General features: G+C 42.2%; 2 protein-coding genes across 7 annotated transcripts in view; one reads left to right on the top strand and one right to left on the bottom strand.

Moving 5' to 3' along the window:
• ANKS4B (ankyrin repeat and sterile alpha motif domain containing 4B) overlaps positions 1-17,455 on the bottom strand; it is a gene marked incomplete at its 3' end in the record, with an annotated part of 66,749 nt that overhangs the window by 27,762 nt on the left and 21,532 nt on the right. Inside the window, exon 1 of one of the 4 annotated variants that reach the window (XM_082362529.1) lies at positions 1,387-1,656. The exons of the other annotated variants lie outside the window; for them this stretch is intronic. Coding sequence (XP_082218655.1) covers positions 1,387-1,586 — 200 coding nt within the window. The 5' untranslated portion in view covers positions 1,587-1,656. Of the gene's footprint in view, positions 1-1,386; positions 1,657-17,455 lie in introns of those variants that run through there. 4 annotated transcript variants of the gene reach the window in all.
• On the top strand, positions 1,656-16,544 carry ZP2 (zona pellucida glycoprotein 2). Of its 3 annotated transcripts, XM_082362536.1 has the most exons (18): positions 1,656-1,719; positions 1,805-1,893; positions 2,743-2,826; positions 3,233-3,327; positions 4,859-5,011; positions 5,774-5,815; positions 5,968-6,132; positions 6,903-6,999; positions 7,088-7,269; positions 7,988-8,114; positions 8,952-9,139; positions 9,221-9,312; positions 9,412-9,536; positions 9,695-9,884; positions 11,045-11,180; positions 11,257-11,353; positions 11,763-11,846; positions 12,720-16,544. In XM_082362536.1, the coding sequence occupies exons 1-18, from the start codon at positions 1,658-1,660 to the stop codon at positions 12,863-12,865; spliced, it is 2,154 nt and encodes a 717-aa protein (XP_082218662.1). In that variant the 5' UTR covers positions 1,656-1,657; the 3' UTR covers positions 12,866-16,544. The 3 variants fall into 3 exon arrangements, 2 of the variants coding, with proteins under 2 accessions (XP_082218662.1, XP_082218661.1); XR_014236105.1 differs by lacking the exons at positions 1,656-1,719; positions 1,805-1,893 and having other exon boundaries at positions 1,915-5,011; positions 11,257-11,378; positions 12,720-12,838; XM_082362535.1 differs by lacking the exons at positions 1,656-1,719; positions 1,805-1,893; positions 12,720-16,544 and having other exon boundaries at positions 1,915-5,011; positions 11,257-11,378; positions 11,763-11,859.

The raw sequence follows: 17,455 nt of genomic DNA, 5'->3' as shown, positions 1-17,455 counted from the left end.
CCTTCACAGTTGTAGAAAATGTCCCACTTTTTGGAAAATATGCTTAGGAGTAACTATTGCTATCATGCTTCTGCTCAGAATCTAAATCCTTTCACCATCTCTATCCTCAAAATCCTGCTTATCCTGGAGTTTGCTCCCTCTCCCCCATTCCACTGGTATATAATCAACTGATTCCCATAGAGAAGTTAGTTAATCACTGGCAATCATTCAGTTTCTTGCCTCCCTCCCTCCAGGTATTTCCCAAATTTTCCTGATCATAAGACTCACCTGGCTTGTTAAACATACAGTACCCCAGGCCCCTCCCCTAGAGAGCCTGATTCAGCAGCTTTTGGGTGGGGCCCAGGAATCTGTGATGTTAACAAGGGCCCCATGTGATCGTTTTGATCAAGGAAGTTGGGGAAACCACTACTCTAAGCAGCAATATTTCAGACACCTATAACAGGGAATGAAGATTACTCCTCAAGTTACATCATAAAGACATAAATAAAGACATAAAAAACAACACATAAATAAATATTTCAAGTGCCACCCCACTACTTGCACAGAATTTGAGCATTATCACCTGTTATGGAACATGGACTGCAGACATCTAGGTATCTCAGTCTGGCCCTGGCCCTGACACCCAGCTTGGGCAAGTTGCTTTTCCTCAGTTTCTCCACCTGTAAACTCCCAATTGCTACACAGTGACATTCTTATTTAGATCACTATTCCCTTTGACCCAGAATTTCTACTTCCAGGAATTTATCCTGAGAGTTAACCAGGGAAATGTACAAGAATGTCCATCAGATTATTGTTTATAATGATGAAAAATAGGAAACTATATTAATGTCCATCATTAGGGAACAGTTAAGCACTGATTTATCTAGACATTGAATACTATGCAACCCTAAAAATGGTAATGGAGATCTTTATATTTGATATGGAAAATGTACATGACATATAAAGTAGTAAAAGCAGGTTACAAACATAATTTATACTCCAATCTCAGGTTGTTTTTTAAGTGTGTGTGGTGTTTGCAGAAAAAGACCATAGAGTTACATACCTAAGTATTAGCAGTGGTAAAATTTGGATTTTCTCTATATCCTTCTGTAATTGTCGACATTTTTTGAAGTAAGCTTAAAATCTATACTTGGGGGAAAATAATGCTTCATCCATTTTTTTTAAAGGTACTTCTTCATGCACATTGCCAGGATGGTGTCCACAATAGCCAGGAGACCAGGAGTAACTTAAAGGAAAGGTTTACTTAAAGATAGTGTGAACAAGAGATGTTCTTTCCTCAAACAAATCCCACCACATTCTTTCACTGTACATTTGAGTTGTAAAGATTTTGTCCAAAAGATCCTAATTTCTCCCAGTGTTACAGAAAAAAAGCACCAATTCGTTCACCTGGAGCCAGTTTCAAGGAACTCTGGTTTCATGGCTGGCCCGCAGAGCAGCTGGTGGAACAGCAAGGCAAGTGTCAGAAAGCGCAGAACTCTGCTTATTTCAGGCCTTCCAGAAAGGCTCTCCCTTCCCAAATCCCCTCCTCTCAGCTGGGAGGGCTGGAGAAGATTCAGGTGTCTCCAGTGTGGAGAGGGCGGGATCATGTCCTGCTTCCTGCTATAAAAGCACAGAGCAACACACCCCTCTGCTGGCTGATTTGGTGGTGTCTTCGGTCATGGCGTGCAGGCAGAGAGGAGACAGTGGGAGACCCTCAAGCTGGTTCACTGCAGACTGGAGGTAACTGGGGGCAGAAGGGAGAGGACATAATGGCCTTGTCTGCTGAAGTTCGTCCCTCTTTAACTCTTTCCCCCATGCCCTCCAGCACCTACAGGTCATTTCCTCTATTCTTCGCCCTTTTGACGTCGGTGAACTCAATACGTGTTAATCAGTTGGTGGATCCTGCCTTCCCAGGTAGGCCTCTTGGGTGAGGGAAGTGCTCTTAAGCACCTCTCGAACAGATTGCACCTAGGGTGCCTAGATGGCCAGGAAACACAAACATGGGTTAGACAATCTCCACTCATTCCCTTTATTACCTTGATCAAGTCACTACAGTTTTTCCATTGCTTACCTAGAGCTTGCTCTACCAGCTAAATGGGAGAGCGTGCAAAAACACCTGTACTACCTTCTATTCCCTCACTGCCTCAAGCTTTACGGCATCCAAAGAGTAGCAAACCACACACTAAGCCCCCATCTTTGGGAGCAGTCGTCTTCAAACACATGCTCATGCTTAAGGAAAGTGTCAACACAACAGACAAAATCAGAGCCGTTCCACTTGTAATGAGTTTTTCAAAATTTTCATCTGAGCCAGAGGATGCACAGTGTCAGGTTATAGGCAGATTGGTTAGTCTTTAAAAAGTGTGTCCTTGGGCCTACTTGGGGCATTTTTTAAACTTCAGATTGAAAAATCTTAGACAAAACTTTTCTCCAGTTCTTCACAGACCTACCATCCCCATCTCCATCAGGGTTCCAGCCTGGTTCCTGCATGCATGCGTGTTAACCCGAATCCAGGCTTATCCTGGAGTACTTCAGAAAGCCCTAGGCACCTAACTGATACCTTCCCTACAGTTCTTGGTATCTTGCATTGTAGTTATATCTTTCCCACCAATCTGTAAGCTCCTCAAGGATGGTGGGCAAGCTTTGCCTCTCCCAACTGGCATCTTCCCTGTTGCCTGTTGGAGAGGAGAGTTCCCTCAATACACTTCTGTAGGAATCATGCCTCCTGTGTTCAAAGATGCCCCATGTGTTTCCTTTGCTCTTCAGGTACTGTCACTTGCTATGAAAATAGAATGATAGTGCAGTTTCAAAGCATTCTTGCCAACAAGATACAGCACGCATCTGTGGTGGGTAAGTAATGTGTATTATCTCATCTTAGTCTTACTTAGTAGAAGCCCTTGGCTCAAGGCCATCTCCATTTTCTGGTGAGCAGAGCACACAAACCCTGGAGCAACTGGCACCCAAAACCCATGATGACACAGGGGCCTTGAATTGCATGATGCCTCCAAGAGTGGAAGACCCTGTCTTTCTTTGGAAATCTGTCTTATCTCAGAATCCCCTAGGAAACATCTATCTTCAAATCTCAGCATCTCCCAGAGCTTGGGTTATACCACTCAGGTGGGAAAATAAAAAGTGAAGTGATTTGAAGTACCTTAGAAATGGATTGGCAGTCTTGGCTATGTACCTCTGGCTGACTCAACGTCACTGAAATGTACTTCTTGGCCATCTCCTGTCTAAATTACTCTTGCTTCTGTAGATCCCCTTGGTCTTGAAATGCTGAACTGCACTTATGTTCTGGACCCAGAAAAGCTCACCCTGAAGGCCCCATATGAAACCTGTACCAAAAGAGTAGTAAGTAATTGTTGGAGAAGTGATTTGGGAAGTAGTAACCTAGGAGTTAAGGCTTTGGAGTAGAGCAGTAGTTCTCAATCAGGGTGATTTCTTTTGTCATCCCAGAGAACATCCTGTAATGTTTGGAGACAGTTTTGGTTATCACAGGTGGTTGAGGGGTGGGGCGGGAAAGGGCAGCTACTGGCCATCTAGTGGGTACAAGCCAAGGATATTGCTAAATAGCCTCCATTGCCCAGAGGAGCCCTCAGTAACAGACACGTTAGAACCCAAATGCCAACGCTGAGGTTAAGAGACCCTGGAGTTGAGGATTTGGGCTTGATTTCTGGCTCTGCCACTATCTAGATGTGATTTGGGGTAAGTTAGCTAATCTTTCTAAGCCTCTACTTGCCCATTGGAAAATGGATTATGATATCTCTCCATAAGGTGTCTAAAGATTAATGACATAATACAGACGAAGGACTTGGCATAGCATCTAGACACAACAAATGATCAAACATGAGCTATTTTGATCTATAACCCCCATGGAAAAGGGGAGGCTATTTTGGGGCTGGCAAATAGAGTGCTGGTACCTCTAGGCTGTGAAAACATGTGTTGGAAGGCCAGCAGAAGCTGAACAATAGGATTTTCTACTGTTAAGCAACAGTACTGCCCCATCAGGGTTATTAGGAGCAGTAAAAGCAACCTAAGTCATTTTCAAGTTTTAGTGTGCAAACAATCACTTAGGGAACTTGGAAAGTACAGAATTAGTTCATTTAGTTGATGACTTAATAGGTCTGGGGTGCATCCTAGAAGTCTGCAAGTTTAACAGTCTACTTCATCTGATTCTATAGTGAAGATCTCCAGTAATTAAAACTTTCCCTTCTGAAATGGCCTTTCCCAACTTTAGGGAGCTTAGGGTTGCATTCCTTTAGACCAGAGTCTACAGAGTATCACCTGTGGGTGGCCACATCCAGCCCATGATCTGTGTGTGTGATGGTCCTCGAGCTAAGAATGTTTTTTGTTTTTTTAAAGAGTTTTTAAAACATGTTAGCACTCGTACGTGGCCTACAAAGTCTATATATTTACTAACACTTAACAGAAAATTGTTGGCTGACTCCTGCTTTAGACTGTGAGTTCCTTGGGCCAGGGGAAATAGCAAAGATGGCTCCGTCCAGCACCCAGCACAATGGCTGCTACATAGGTGCTCAATAAGTGTATTTGAATCTCTTGGTACAGGCCCCAAACCAAACAGGACCTTGATACTCAGATATAGGGTGAATGTAAAAAGAAAATAAAAACTGAACTCTGAGCCCTGAAACTCAAGGAACTATTCTCTGCCAATGAATGTATGAGTCTTTCCTGGGGTATCTAAAGAGGCTATAGAATCTCCTGGTACAGGAATGAGGGACCTTCTAGAACCCGTGGTACTGATAATTTAAGGGTTTTGCCAATGTTAAGGGTTTTACCAATCAGCTGGGTCAGATGGTATTCTGGAATCCCCTTTCTCACTGAGGTACTAGCACTCTGTCCTTACTATGCCATTTTCATACAGCTTGGCCAGCATCAGATGACCATCAGACTCATGGACGACACTGCTGCTTTAAGACAAGAGGCTTTCATGTATGACATCAGCTGTCCAGTTATGCAAGCAGAAAGCCATGAGCAGCATTCGGGATCCACAGTCTGCTTGAAGGATTTCATGTCTGTGAGTGAAGCAGGCTGACTGCTTCTCACCCAGCTACTGCGGGGGAAATGTGGTCTAGACAGAGCTGGGCTTCAGAACAAGATCAGGATTGCAATCTGTATTTCACTACTGACTTGCTGTGTAGCTTTGGATTGATTTCTCAACCACACTGAGACTTTGTTTCTAAGTCTGAAGTGGGGGACAACAGTACCTCACAGGATGGCTTTAAGAATTGACTGAGAAGGTAGATAACAGCACTCAGCACATCATGTCTAGCAATAAAAAGGATTCAGTTGGTAGCTTGACAAACTGGATACTTATCATGTGCCAGGCCCTACGCCAGATACTAGGATATAGCAAATGAGCAAAACAGACCAATCACAAACTCGTGGACTTTATAGTCTAACGGCTAACATCAACAGCAGACAAAAATAATCATACTTTATTAACAATGATGGAACTGCATGGCTTGACGGAGTATTTGATTTCTATGGACATAGTAAAAAAGTTGTACATTTAAGGACTTAGTGTCTCAGCTTATAACTGGAAGGGAGCTTAGGTCTTCCAATTGCCTTTTGGTATCAAAAGCTCAAAGAGGAAATGATGTCTAAGGGCACTGCTAGGATTCATGACTGGTCCTGTGCTTCTACTACATCCCACAACTAGGCGTCGTGGTGTAAGAATCACACAGCAGTTGCTCTGGGTGTTTCCCACATACTCTCAGGTAACATGATTTCAGAAATCTCCAAATCAAAGCCTCACATCATCTTTTTTGTCTTCCAGTTTACCTTTCACTTTTTTCCTGGTATGGCTGACGAAAGTGCGGTATGAAAGTTATTTTTTAAATTACAAGCCTAAGTAACCTTTAGTTCTATATTAAAGGTGACATAACTTCAATCCTGGTTAAAATATTAAATAGACAATAGTCTTGGGGTTAAGGTGAGCACCAGCCCTCTAAATGAAACTTTTGACTTTAGGATCCCAAACCTCAGATGGGATGGACCTTTGCAGTTGGTGATGGTGAAAGAGCCCAAACTCTGACCCTTCAGGAGGCTATGACACAAGGCTATAATCTCCTGATTGACAACCAGAAGATAAGCATCCAAGTGTCATTCCATGCCACTGGAGTGACTCACTACTCGGTAGGTGTGAATCTTTTTGTACCACAATCCAGGCACAAACCAACATTTCTAAATCCAAGCATGATCTCAACCATGTCCTCAAATTGAGAATACAACTCATTCAACAGGTATCTTAATGCTTACTATGTACCAAGCACTGTACTAAGTACTAAAGATAAAATGGTGAGATACAATGGTGAACAAAATAGATATGGTCCTTACTTCAATCTGTTCTCCCTCTTCCCCCATAGATCTAAATTAACTACATAATATGGAGCTAGGGTACTACTAAATTCTTTTACGAATTAAGGTGTTCTGTTTTATCATTGCCTCGTATTGTGTTTACAGTAGGTACCGGTACTTTGGGGACCAACAATCATGACACTACATTAAATCAGTTAATGGGCCAAAATACTTAGAACAGGTCTTGGCACCTACGTGCTCAAATGTCAGCCATGTTAACAGTCCTGTTATACACTGAGTATATGCTGAATCTTATAAACATTCTCTCTGAATGCTGATACCATAAGATAGTCATAAAACAAGAGCTCATATCTGCTTAGAAATGATCAGCTACAGGTCATATCAGTAGACACTACTTTGCCAGATGTTATGAAGTACAAGATTTTAAAACTAGAGCACCTGCAGAACAATTGGGACAAAATGCCTGAACTCTACTTGGGCCAAGACAGTGCCCAATAGTTGAGTATGTTTGCCCTGACTATTCCAGCGTTGGTTAGAAATTCAAGTAATTCAGGTAAACCAATGTCTTTGAAAATGCCTCTCCTCAGCAAGGTAACAGCCACCTCTACATGGTGCCTCTGAAGCTTACGCATGTATCTCCTGGGCAGACGATCGTCTTATCATCACGACTCATTTGCGTGTCAGGTAAGTGCCTAGGAAGGGACAACTCCAGTTGTGGAAGACATTGTTCTAGGGGCTTAATCAAAACTGATCATTCTGTCATTCCTTCTAGATCCTGTGACTTGTAATGCTACACACATGACTCTCACCATACCAGAGTTTCCTGGGAAGTTGATATCCATGAGCTTTGAAAATAGGAACATTGCTGTGAGCCAGCTGCACAACAGTGGGGTTGATATGGAAACAACAAATGGCTTGAGGTTGCATTTCAGCAAAACTCTCCTCAAAACAAAAGTACGTTCCATTATCAATCACTGAGCTTTATGGAAGCCTGACTTGAAGCATAGCCTTTTAGGCTACCCTGATACAGCTGCTGACTTGTCCATAAATTCTAATTGCCAGTGTAAAAAATTCAATATTTGGAAGGCCTCATTTGAACACCTTGCATAAGTGGATTCTCAAGTAACTGAAATTTACTCTCAAACACCAAGCCTCTTTAACTGCAATGGAAGTTTTCCTAAGTTTCTTAGTTCACTGAATAGTACAAACTGCTATCAAGCTTCTAATGATGAACCTCTCATGCCCTATTAAAACAGGACAGCTTGAGCCAAACAAGTGTCCCCAGCTGTCCTCACTGAGGCCAGTCTTGACTGAGGCAATTGCCAGGGACACCAAAGAATAATTTTATGTTGGTGTGTACTTTGCAATAACATTTTATAACTCCTGGATTGGCAGCTCTTTAGAGGTTGAATTAACAGATCAAATTCCAGTGTCTAGTACAAAGAGCATACAGTACTGGGTACTTGAGGGCATGAGCTTAAAGAAATAAATTTCCTTCCTAGGGAAGGATCCTGATCTGGAGAAGTGATAGGGTCTCTTGTTCTGGCTTAAAGGGAAACCATAATAAGTCTGGAGTGTGCTTTGAAGGTTTCAGTGTACTTGCTTCCTACCTCCTCTGACTGCTCTGGGTCCCAGCAGGCTGTGGCTGCTAACTGACATTCTTTCATTTCAGTTCTCTGAAAAATGCCTACCCTATCAGTTCTACTTATCGTCACTCAAGCTGACCTTTTACATTCAACTGGAGATGGTATCCATGGTGATTTATCCAGAGTGTCTCTGTGAGTCGACAGTTTCTATCGGTAAAGACCATTTTTCTTAAACGGTTTCCTACATTCTTTCTCTCTTAGCTCTGGCATGTGGGAAAGTGTATAGAAGTTCAGACTCTGCATTGCTTATACTTTGAGGAAATGAAAGGCTGGTCAGACCAGAAATGTCAGTCTAAGCTGCTGTGATAGGGATGTAAGGAAGATAACACTTCTAAAATACACATACAGGTAGGTTTCACAACTGTTTCATGTTTTTAAGTAACCTGGATATACTTCATGTTAGGAGCCTAAGCCTATCATCTAAATAAGATTGCTTCAAACCTGAAACTACAGGGACTACAAGTATTTCCCCAAACTTCTGAAAATTCCTCAAAGAATATGGAAGTAGGTGTCTCCTCTTGTGTAGTATTGCTTCTGCCTCTTTGCTCCTATTATTCGCTGACCTGTATCAGGTCAAGCCAAATAGGAAAAATTAGTTGCTTCTTCAACTTCCCCTTAAACCACCAAGATTTGTGAGCCTTGAAAGAAGGGACATTATGACACAAGGCACTGCACTCTAAGCCTCATCAGGTTTTTATCATGGGTCTCTTACCTCACCTGGTGCTTCTTCCCACGTCTCCTGTTGCCTCTTCCTTTGGATGAAAAATCCTTCTGCTCATACAGAGCAGCCTCACTCTTGCCTTGGCACCTTCAGGGTCTCCCCTTGTAACTCAAGCTGCTTATCAAGGTATTTTCCCAAACAAAGACTTAAGACAAATTCTGTTGCCTCCTGAGGAAAATTCAAACTTCCATCACACTTCAAATTAGTAGATGACAATAGTCACATGGCAGACAGATTTTTTTTTTTTTTAAACTCTCACCACTATCTAGTTTCAGGGGAGCTATGTACTCAGGATGGGTTTATGGACGTTGAGGTCTACAGCCATCAAACAAAACCGGCTCTCAACTTGGATACCCTCAGGGTGGGAGACTCATCCTGCCAGCCAATCTTTAAAGCTCCATCTCAGGGGCTGGTGCGGTTTCACATACCCCTGAATGGATGTGGAACAAGACATAAGGTTAGTACTGGCCCCATAGCAAGAGGTTAAGACTTACTTTTGAGATGCCTAATTAACCACTTTCTCTCACCTTACTCTAAGTTCAAGAATGACAAAGTCATCTATGAAAATGAAATCCATGCTTTCTGGGCAGATCTTCCTCCGAGCACAGTTTCCAGAGATAGTGAGTTCAGGTGTGAACGCAATTGCTACTTGACTTTTTAAGCCCCAGCTTAAACTCAAGCAGTCTTCTAATCTAAAATTCTTAACAACTTCACCCACCACTCTTACAGAATGACGGTGAGGTGCTATTACAGCAGCAGTAACATGCTAATAAATACCAGTGTTGAAAGCCTTCCTCCTCCAGTGGCCTCAGTGAAGCCGGGTCCACTTGCCTTGACCCTGCAAACCTACCCAGGTGAGACATTACAACCTAAAAAATCTGCTTAAATACTTTCAGGGAACTCTTCCCTAAAATGAACTTTGATGCCACCAGACTAGAGTAGTAGCGATGCTTAAGCTTCTGTTGTGACCATCAACTACTTGAGTACCAGAGGGGCTTCTCCTCCATTTCAGATAACTCCTACCTGCAACCATATGGGGACAAGGAGTACCCTGTGGTGAGATACCTCCGCCAACCGATTTACCTAGAAGTGAGAGTCATAAACAGGACCGACCCCAACATCAAGCTGGTCTTAGATCACTGCTGGGCAACATCCACCATGGACCCAGCCTCTCTCCCTCAGTGGAATATTGTCGTGGATGGGTATGTATTCTCCATAGAAGGTAGCCCAGCTAATCAAACTGCCAGTAAAAAGAATAAAATGCTCTTGGGCTTGAGAGGAGCACTATATCAAAGGCCCTGATTTTTGTTCTTGTTTCTTAGCAACCAGTCCTTGGTCTAATAAGGTGACTCATGCTTTCCTACTACCCTTGAATCTAAAAGTATAAGATCCTTCCCAAGGAAATCTGGCTTTAATATGCCAATATCTGGAGCGAGAAGAGATTTCTAGTTCCTATCCATTTATTGAATACCTACCATATGCCAAACATGGCGCTATGTACTCCAGACGCATTATTTGAACCTCATCACTCTGAGAGACACTAGCCACCTCACTTCATAAAGAAACCCAAGCTTGCTACTTAAATAACTAGCCCAAAGTAATATTTAGTAAATGGTAGAACAGGAATGCCCATCTGACTCTAGATCTGAATATCACAATGCTCTGAAGTTGTGACTACCCACTTGTATGTTGGTGTTTGTCCTCTTGGCTCTGCTGGCACCTAGATAGAACTGCACCTTATCTTTCTTTGAATCTGTTGTAATCTGTTAAGCTTGTATCCTCCAGGTGCACTCCTGCTCCACGATCATGGTAGCCAGCACGTTCATGCAGCTCATTCCTTCACCCCATTAAAGGCTTGCTCGAGTGTCCACTTCTCCTTGAAGCCTACCCTGACCCTCCTGCACCCTCACCCTGGTCTAACTCTTCTTTTGTTAGTACTTACATGCTACCTAACATACTAACTTATAGCTACTATACTCTGCTAGCATCTAAGATATAAAATGGCAGGAGTTCTCCACCTTGTTTTTTCAGCAACATATACTAACCGCCTGGGACAAAATAGATACTCAGACTAATAAGAATTAAGCCAGTGTCATCTGAAGAATTACATAATTCTTGATGAATTTAGCTGGCAAACAAATTGGTACTGAAATTGTATTAACACGTAGTAGAAGAAAAACTAGCATGAACAACTTATAACTTCATGAATATTGTTGGATAGGCCAAATCAGAGGTATATTAAAAAAAAAAGATAGAAAAAGGTACAGGTAGAAGGTGTTATGTGTGACTGAATTTGAGCAAATGCTGAGTTAGACTCTGGGGTGAATTCAGCTGATGTCCCTCCCTGAAATGTACCTTCCAGCTGTGAATACAACCTGGACAACCACAGAACCACCTTCCATCCGGTTGGCTCCTCCGTGACCTATCCTAATCACTATCAGAGGTTTGATGTGAAGACCTTTGCCTTTGTGTCAGGGGCCCAAGGGTTCTCTCACTTGGTAAGTGATTAACAAGTCACCTGGGACAGGTCGAATGTGAGACATCAGTTTTACTCAACTCTTGTTCCATCTCCAGGTCTACTTCCACTGCAGTGCGTTAATCTGCAATCAACTCTCTCCTGACTTCCCTCTGTGTTCTGTGACTTGCCCTGTGTCATCCAGAAGCAGGCGAGGTAAAAATTTCAAGTCCTCATTAATGTGAGTTTACAGCAAGCCTCAACCTTTCAGAATTTAAGAATGAGTGCCTTGTTCTTTACCTAGTCCCAAGAGCACAAGAAACCTGAGTCTGAGATAGACAGGTTCTCCATCAGTCCTATGGACAAGTTTTTTTGCACATGAGCTGTAGCCTGATCTTCTACAGACTTTAAAGTTACTCTTCCTGAGTCTAGGTAGACTCTGAACTTTGTCTTCTGATGTTCTTTGATAGTTCATCCTCCTTTTACAGTAAGGTGTATGCCCTCTCCTGTGAAGGCAGGCAAAACCACCTAGAGCAGGGGCTCCATGGGGAGCTGCTCTAGGTAATCCCTCAGCACACTTCTCACTACTACTCATTATCCCAGAGGTCAAACTATCTGTTTCCAGCCACAGGAGCCACTGAGGAAGAGAAAATGATAGTGAGTCTCCCGGGTCCCATCCTCCTGTTGTCAGACAGCTCTTCACTCAGAGGTATGGATTTAAAGCCTTGGGTACTTCTTGGACTCAAGTTCTTGGGTTTTGTGTCAAATTTAACTATGCATAGATAACACATGCTCCTGATTAGACAAGAAGAGAAGGAGTCTCTTCCCAGCAATAGGTTCTGTTAAGTCTCTTGTGTGCCCCTCCAAAAATCCCCATTTAACACAAGTGGAATCATATATTCTACCTACTGTTCTGTAACCTTTTTTACTTGTTTTAGCCATCTTACATCTGTACAGAGACCTCTCACTGTTAGTAATTAAAGGATTCCAGTTTTGTCACTAATGCCACATTAGAATCCTCAAATCTTGGTCCTCAAATCTTGGCCTACTATACAAGAACTTCAGACTATGTTTCTAAAAAAAAAAAAAAAAAACAGGACTAATAGGTCAGAAGACATGTGCTTGCTACTATCAAACTTAAGTCTTTACTGGATTATGTTACTGTTAATATTTTACATCTTCAGCCCAGATAGTCTTAATTTTAGGCCTAGAACTTGAAATTAAGCTCTCTTAAATCCCTAGCTAATAAGCTGCAAGAAATCATGCACTTGGGACAACTAATCATATCTGTTAGTGCCAGAATGTTAAACAATGAGCTGGGACTGTAAGGTCCTTTCCAGGTGTCAGCCCATCTGATCTGAGTGAAAGCAAGTAGGAAGTGGGAACAGCTGTGGGAGTGGAGTAGGGCGAGGAGGAGGTTGGCTTGAGGGATAAGACTATACCCTGTTGCAAGCTTCCCAAATGAGCTCTTTGAAGCTTAATTTCACTTCCTTCTCTGGGGAGTTTTAATGTGTAAAACTTCAGCTTCAACTTACACTTCGTTTTAATGATCTTAAGACTTGAATGTCTGCTTCCTTTCCAGACGCTGTGGACTCTAAAGGGCATGAGACCGCTGGATATGTTGCTTTTAAAACTATGGTTGCTGTGGTTGCCTCAGCAGGCATTGTGGCAACTCTAAGCCTCATCAGCTACCTGCGCAAGAAAAGAACCATAATGCTAAGTCACTAGTTGGATTTTCAAATAAAGTGGTCAACGTAAGACTCTTGCTTCTTACTTATTAAGTTTAGATGGAATTCGAGGACTGTTTCTTGCAATCATTCTTCTTTAGAGAATATAGTACCTTTCCACAGTCCTCTGGGCAGGCCTTTTTCTGTGTGGACATGAATAAGGATATTGCTGACTTAAGTGCTTCCTGTCACTCAGCTTTTTCTGAACTCCATCCCCAAAACTGGCAGTGCCAGAGAATTCAATGACTAATGGGGCTTGGTGACAGCCCACCTCTAGGGGGGCATTTAGGTGACTTTAATGTCTTTTACCCCCTCCATTCATATATACAAGATGAGGAGGGCAAGAAGTCACCCCTAATCCTTGGCATAACTTCCCTTCTCTACAGAGGAAGGGAAGCCAGGTATTCCCAAGGAAGTAATCTAGTATCATACTTAAGTAATATTTCCTAATTCAAATTAGTCTTTCCAGTGAGTAGAAAACTTTCCCTGAGAACTTAAGGGATTTATTCTCCCGTGTACTCCCATTCCAATTAAAGGCCAGCAATCTCCTTTGGGGGAGGGAAAGGAATAATAAAAGATTCTAGCTTTAGTAAGTGCAATTACAACATTCCTGGCCTCGTTAAGGCTACACAGCTGGTCACGAGCCTCTTAGCTGAGCCTGGAGAGCTGCTTTCCCACTACCTAGCACTCAATTATTACCTCCTCCTGAGGCTGCTCCATCTTCTTCCCGAGGGTGCCCCATCTTAACTAGGCTGTAATTATGTCAAAATGACTAGTCTGCCTCACACTGTAGCTCTAACAGACCACATTCAAGATATCTAATATAGACATTAACTTGTATACTTCAACTAGAAAAAGTCTGGATCTAAACAAGAACTTTTGCTATGAAAAAAGTTGTAAAGCTTCTAAATCTCTGTACATGGTGGAGGTGAATCAAAATATGAACATCTTTAGTGTTTGGACTTCACCCCTCAATTGTGAGTTGTCATACTCCTGGGTTTTTCAAAACCTTGAAAGAATATTATATATACTTGGTCATCTTATGATACTGTAGGTCTTTAATAATGAATCCTTCTGCCTTTTCTTCAACACAACCTTTGATTCTAAATCCTTTTAAGAGTTATGTGGTAAAACTCAGCCCTGGTATGGGGAAGGAAACAACTGCATTCATATTGTATAAAAGGTCTGGTCTTCCTATAGTAATAAGGGCTAAAATTTCAAGTTCTCATCAAGGCTATTCTTTAGACATTTCTTTATAAGAGAATAAGGCATTAATCTGTCGCTGATAAAACAAATGGTCTTGGATTCAAACTTTTTCTGTGACTACATCATATTAGTGTTACATATTAGAATCAGAAATATTGCATTGCTGCATGCACTTCTTAAAACAGCATTTAAAAAACTGTTGGCCACTTACATGGCTCCCTGATCTCATGTGGTAGGCTGAATAATGACCATCCCCAACATGTCCACATCCTAATCACCAAAAACTGAATATTGTTCCCTAGTCATGGCCCCAAATGGACTTTGCAGATGTGGTTAAAGGTCTTGACATGGGAAGATTATCCAAGTGGGCCCAATTATAGGGCTCCCTATGAAACAGACAGGAGAGTCAGAAAAGATGTCCCAGTGGAAGCAGAAGTCAGAGTGATATTGTCCACAAGCCAAGGAATGTGGGCAGCCTTTAATAGCTGGTAATGGCAAAGAAATGGATTCTCCCCTAGAGCCTCCAGAAGAACACAGCTCTGCTGCCCCATTTTGGACTTGTGAATTCCAGAGATATAAAATAACTTGTTTCAAACCATTTAGTTTGTATTAATTTGTTACGGCAGAAACAGAAAACTAATATACCCTCTAATGAGTCATTACCCACAAGTTGAAAAACACTTTGCTAGAAATGCACATTTTACAGATGAGCAACTTGAGCCCTAGCAAGCTTGTCTAAGGTATCAGAGTATCTTGGTTATAGAGGTGGAGCCTCTCATCCCCAATCTGGTCTATTTGTGTAGAGTCACAAGCCAGGATCACAGTGACCTGGGCCACAAGGCTGCTGCACGGCAGGTTGGTTCTGATGTGTTTGCAAATGTTGAGGCAGAAATTTGAGAGAGGAAAGCCAAGCTGGCTGTGGAGCAGCTGCTGGAATGAACACTAGTTGCCATGGTATCCTAGAACAAATATAATGAGCAGTTGTTTAAAGTCGTGTTCTCATCTTCTGAAGGTACCTATCCTACTGTACATGGGGGGTGGCAGCCTAATAAGCAGAGAGGAGCTGTGTGGGCAGAGAGGGAGCTCAAATCCCAAGAAGCTGCTCCTTCATCCAAACCTGTGTTTGCAATCTCCCTCACCAGGTAGGGATTGGCTGTAATTGTAACTCAGGTGGCAGGAGGTAGAGGAAAGGCATTTGAGATTCTAATATTCTACTGGACAGTTCTGTTGGTGCAGTTTACAGGGGCTGGGAGCAGACTTGTGTGCCTTGGGAAGCCCCCTTTAATGCTGAACTTCTCTTCCCTGCCCTGTTCTGCTGCTTCAAGCTGTTTTATGGAACGTGTACAGCTCTAGAACAAGAGCTGGGCTTGGGTTCTGGATCTGTCTTCCTTACTGTGTGACCTTGGGCAGATGGAACAATTTCCAAGCCTATTTCCACATCTGGAAAATGTGAATAAAACCTACTTTGGAAGCATGCAAGGGTTCAATGAGATAGTCAACATATTAGTGTATTTGCATTGGAGCCACCTAGATGAAACCTCATAATACTATAAACAATAACTGAAGGTTGAATAAAATTCTGTGACAGATGAGAGGTTCTTGATCATGCACATATTTTGTAAAATATAGATGCCCTGACGTCACCTACTGAACTAGAATCTTTAAGGAGTGGGGTCTAAGCATGTTTAGGCTCTGTGGGAGGCTGAATAATGGCCCCAAAATATCTAGGTCCTCATCCCAGGAACCTGTGACTGTTACCTTTCATGGCAAAAGGGACTTTGCACACATGATTAATCTAAGGATCCTGGACCGAGAAATTATCTGGATTATCCAGGTGGGCCTGAATGTAATCACAAGCATCCTTATACAAGGGAGACAGAATGAGATTCACCTACAGAGAGGAGAAGGCGATATGATGATGGAGATAGAGACTGATGCACTTTGAAGATGGAGGAAAGGGCTCCAGCCAAGGAACACAGGCGGACACGAGGAGCTGAAAAAGTCAAGGAAACATTTCCCCCAGAGCCTCCAGAAGGAAACAGCCCCACGGACACCTTGACGTCAGCCCAGTGAAACTGTAAGAGACCTCCAGATTTGTAGGACAGTAAATCTGTGTTATTTTTAAGCCACTAAGCTTGTGGTAATTTGTTACAGCAGGGAGAGGAAACGAACACAAGCTCCTCAGACGATTCTGACATGTACCCTGGATAAGAATCACTGCGCTAGACAAACGCAAAGGCTGTGTGGACAAAGAATGTTGCCTGCCATCAAGCCCTCAGCCACTGCAGCTGCCCCCAAGGTACGCCCTGGGGGGAATTCAGGATGGAAAAAAAAAAAATATTGGCCCTAGATAGTTAAGACGCATATCAAAGGAATAATTTCAAAGAGCCCAGACTCTTGCATCTACACATACATAGAAAAGCACTAAAATCATTAACTTGAGATGTCTGTTTCTTGTGATTAGCAATCTTTTGATGTTTGAGGACGTTTGTTTGTTTTCAGCAAATCTCCTATACGTCCAGACTCTTCCCTAACCTCTTTGCAACAGTTCCTCAGAGCTATCTGAAAGGCTGTTTCTGAGCTAAAGTCCTCACTAATGTCCTTGAATAAAACATAATTCTCAACTTCCGCCTTGTGCATTTTTTTTTCAGTCGACACTTGATTTTGTTCAGGAATGATATAGCGTGCCCCTAGTATCCTGATTGGGCTAAATAACCAAGATAAAGCCTCAATTCCCCTTGCAGATATTTGTGTAGTGGTAGGTACATGATACTGTTCTGTTCAATGAGATTTAAGAGAGAAACTGGGAGGGGGTTTTCTGTCTTTTTCCTCATTTCAAAAAAAAGGTATATAAGGCTAGCCCCTTTTCTCCCTGTCTTTGGCTGTGGTTGTGTGAATTGTGATTCCTTGAGCTGTGCCAGCTTTCTTGTGACCATGAGGAAACATATCTAAAGATGCTCTCTGAGAATGGTGGAGTAATAACACAGAAAGCCTAGATCCCTGATTACTTCACTGTGTTTCCTAAATCAACCCTAGAACCACTTGTATCTGGATTTCATGTTTAGTGAGATGCTAAGAGTTCTTATTTTTTAAGGGAGGCACTTTGTTTCCTGTAGGTAAAAGCATTCCAAATAATTCAGGCTTAAAGAACCCTTATTTTTAGAATAAAGTTTATGACTATAATTTGCATCCATAAGAACACACCAAGTTATATGTAAGCTTTGCTTTGGGTTAACAGCCAAATTTGTATAAACCAAAAAAATAAGAAAACCTTTTGTTAACAAATTTATTTTGCTTTGGCTCCCTCAAGGCTCAAGAGGTCCAGAGTCTGATTCTGTTCATCTTTGAACTCCCACTGATGCTTCTGTGAGGGAAATGATTTGAC

The sequence above is a fragment of the Balaenoptera borealis genome, assembly GCF_965194805.1.
Source record: "Balaenoptera borealis genome assembly, chromosome: 16".
In the NCBI taxonomy this organism is placed as follows: domain Eukaryota; kingdom Metazoa; phylum Chordata; class Mammalia; order Artiodactyla; family Balaenopteridae; genus Balaenoptera; species Balaenoptera borealis.
The sequence above is the reverse complement of the archived record's forward strand: the minus strand, read 5'-3'. Positions and strand labels throughout refer to the sequence as shown.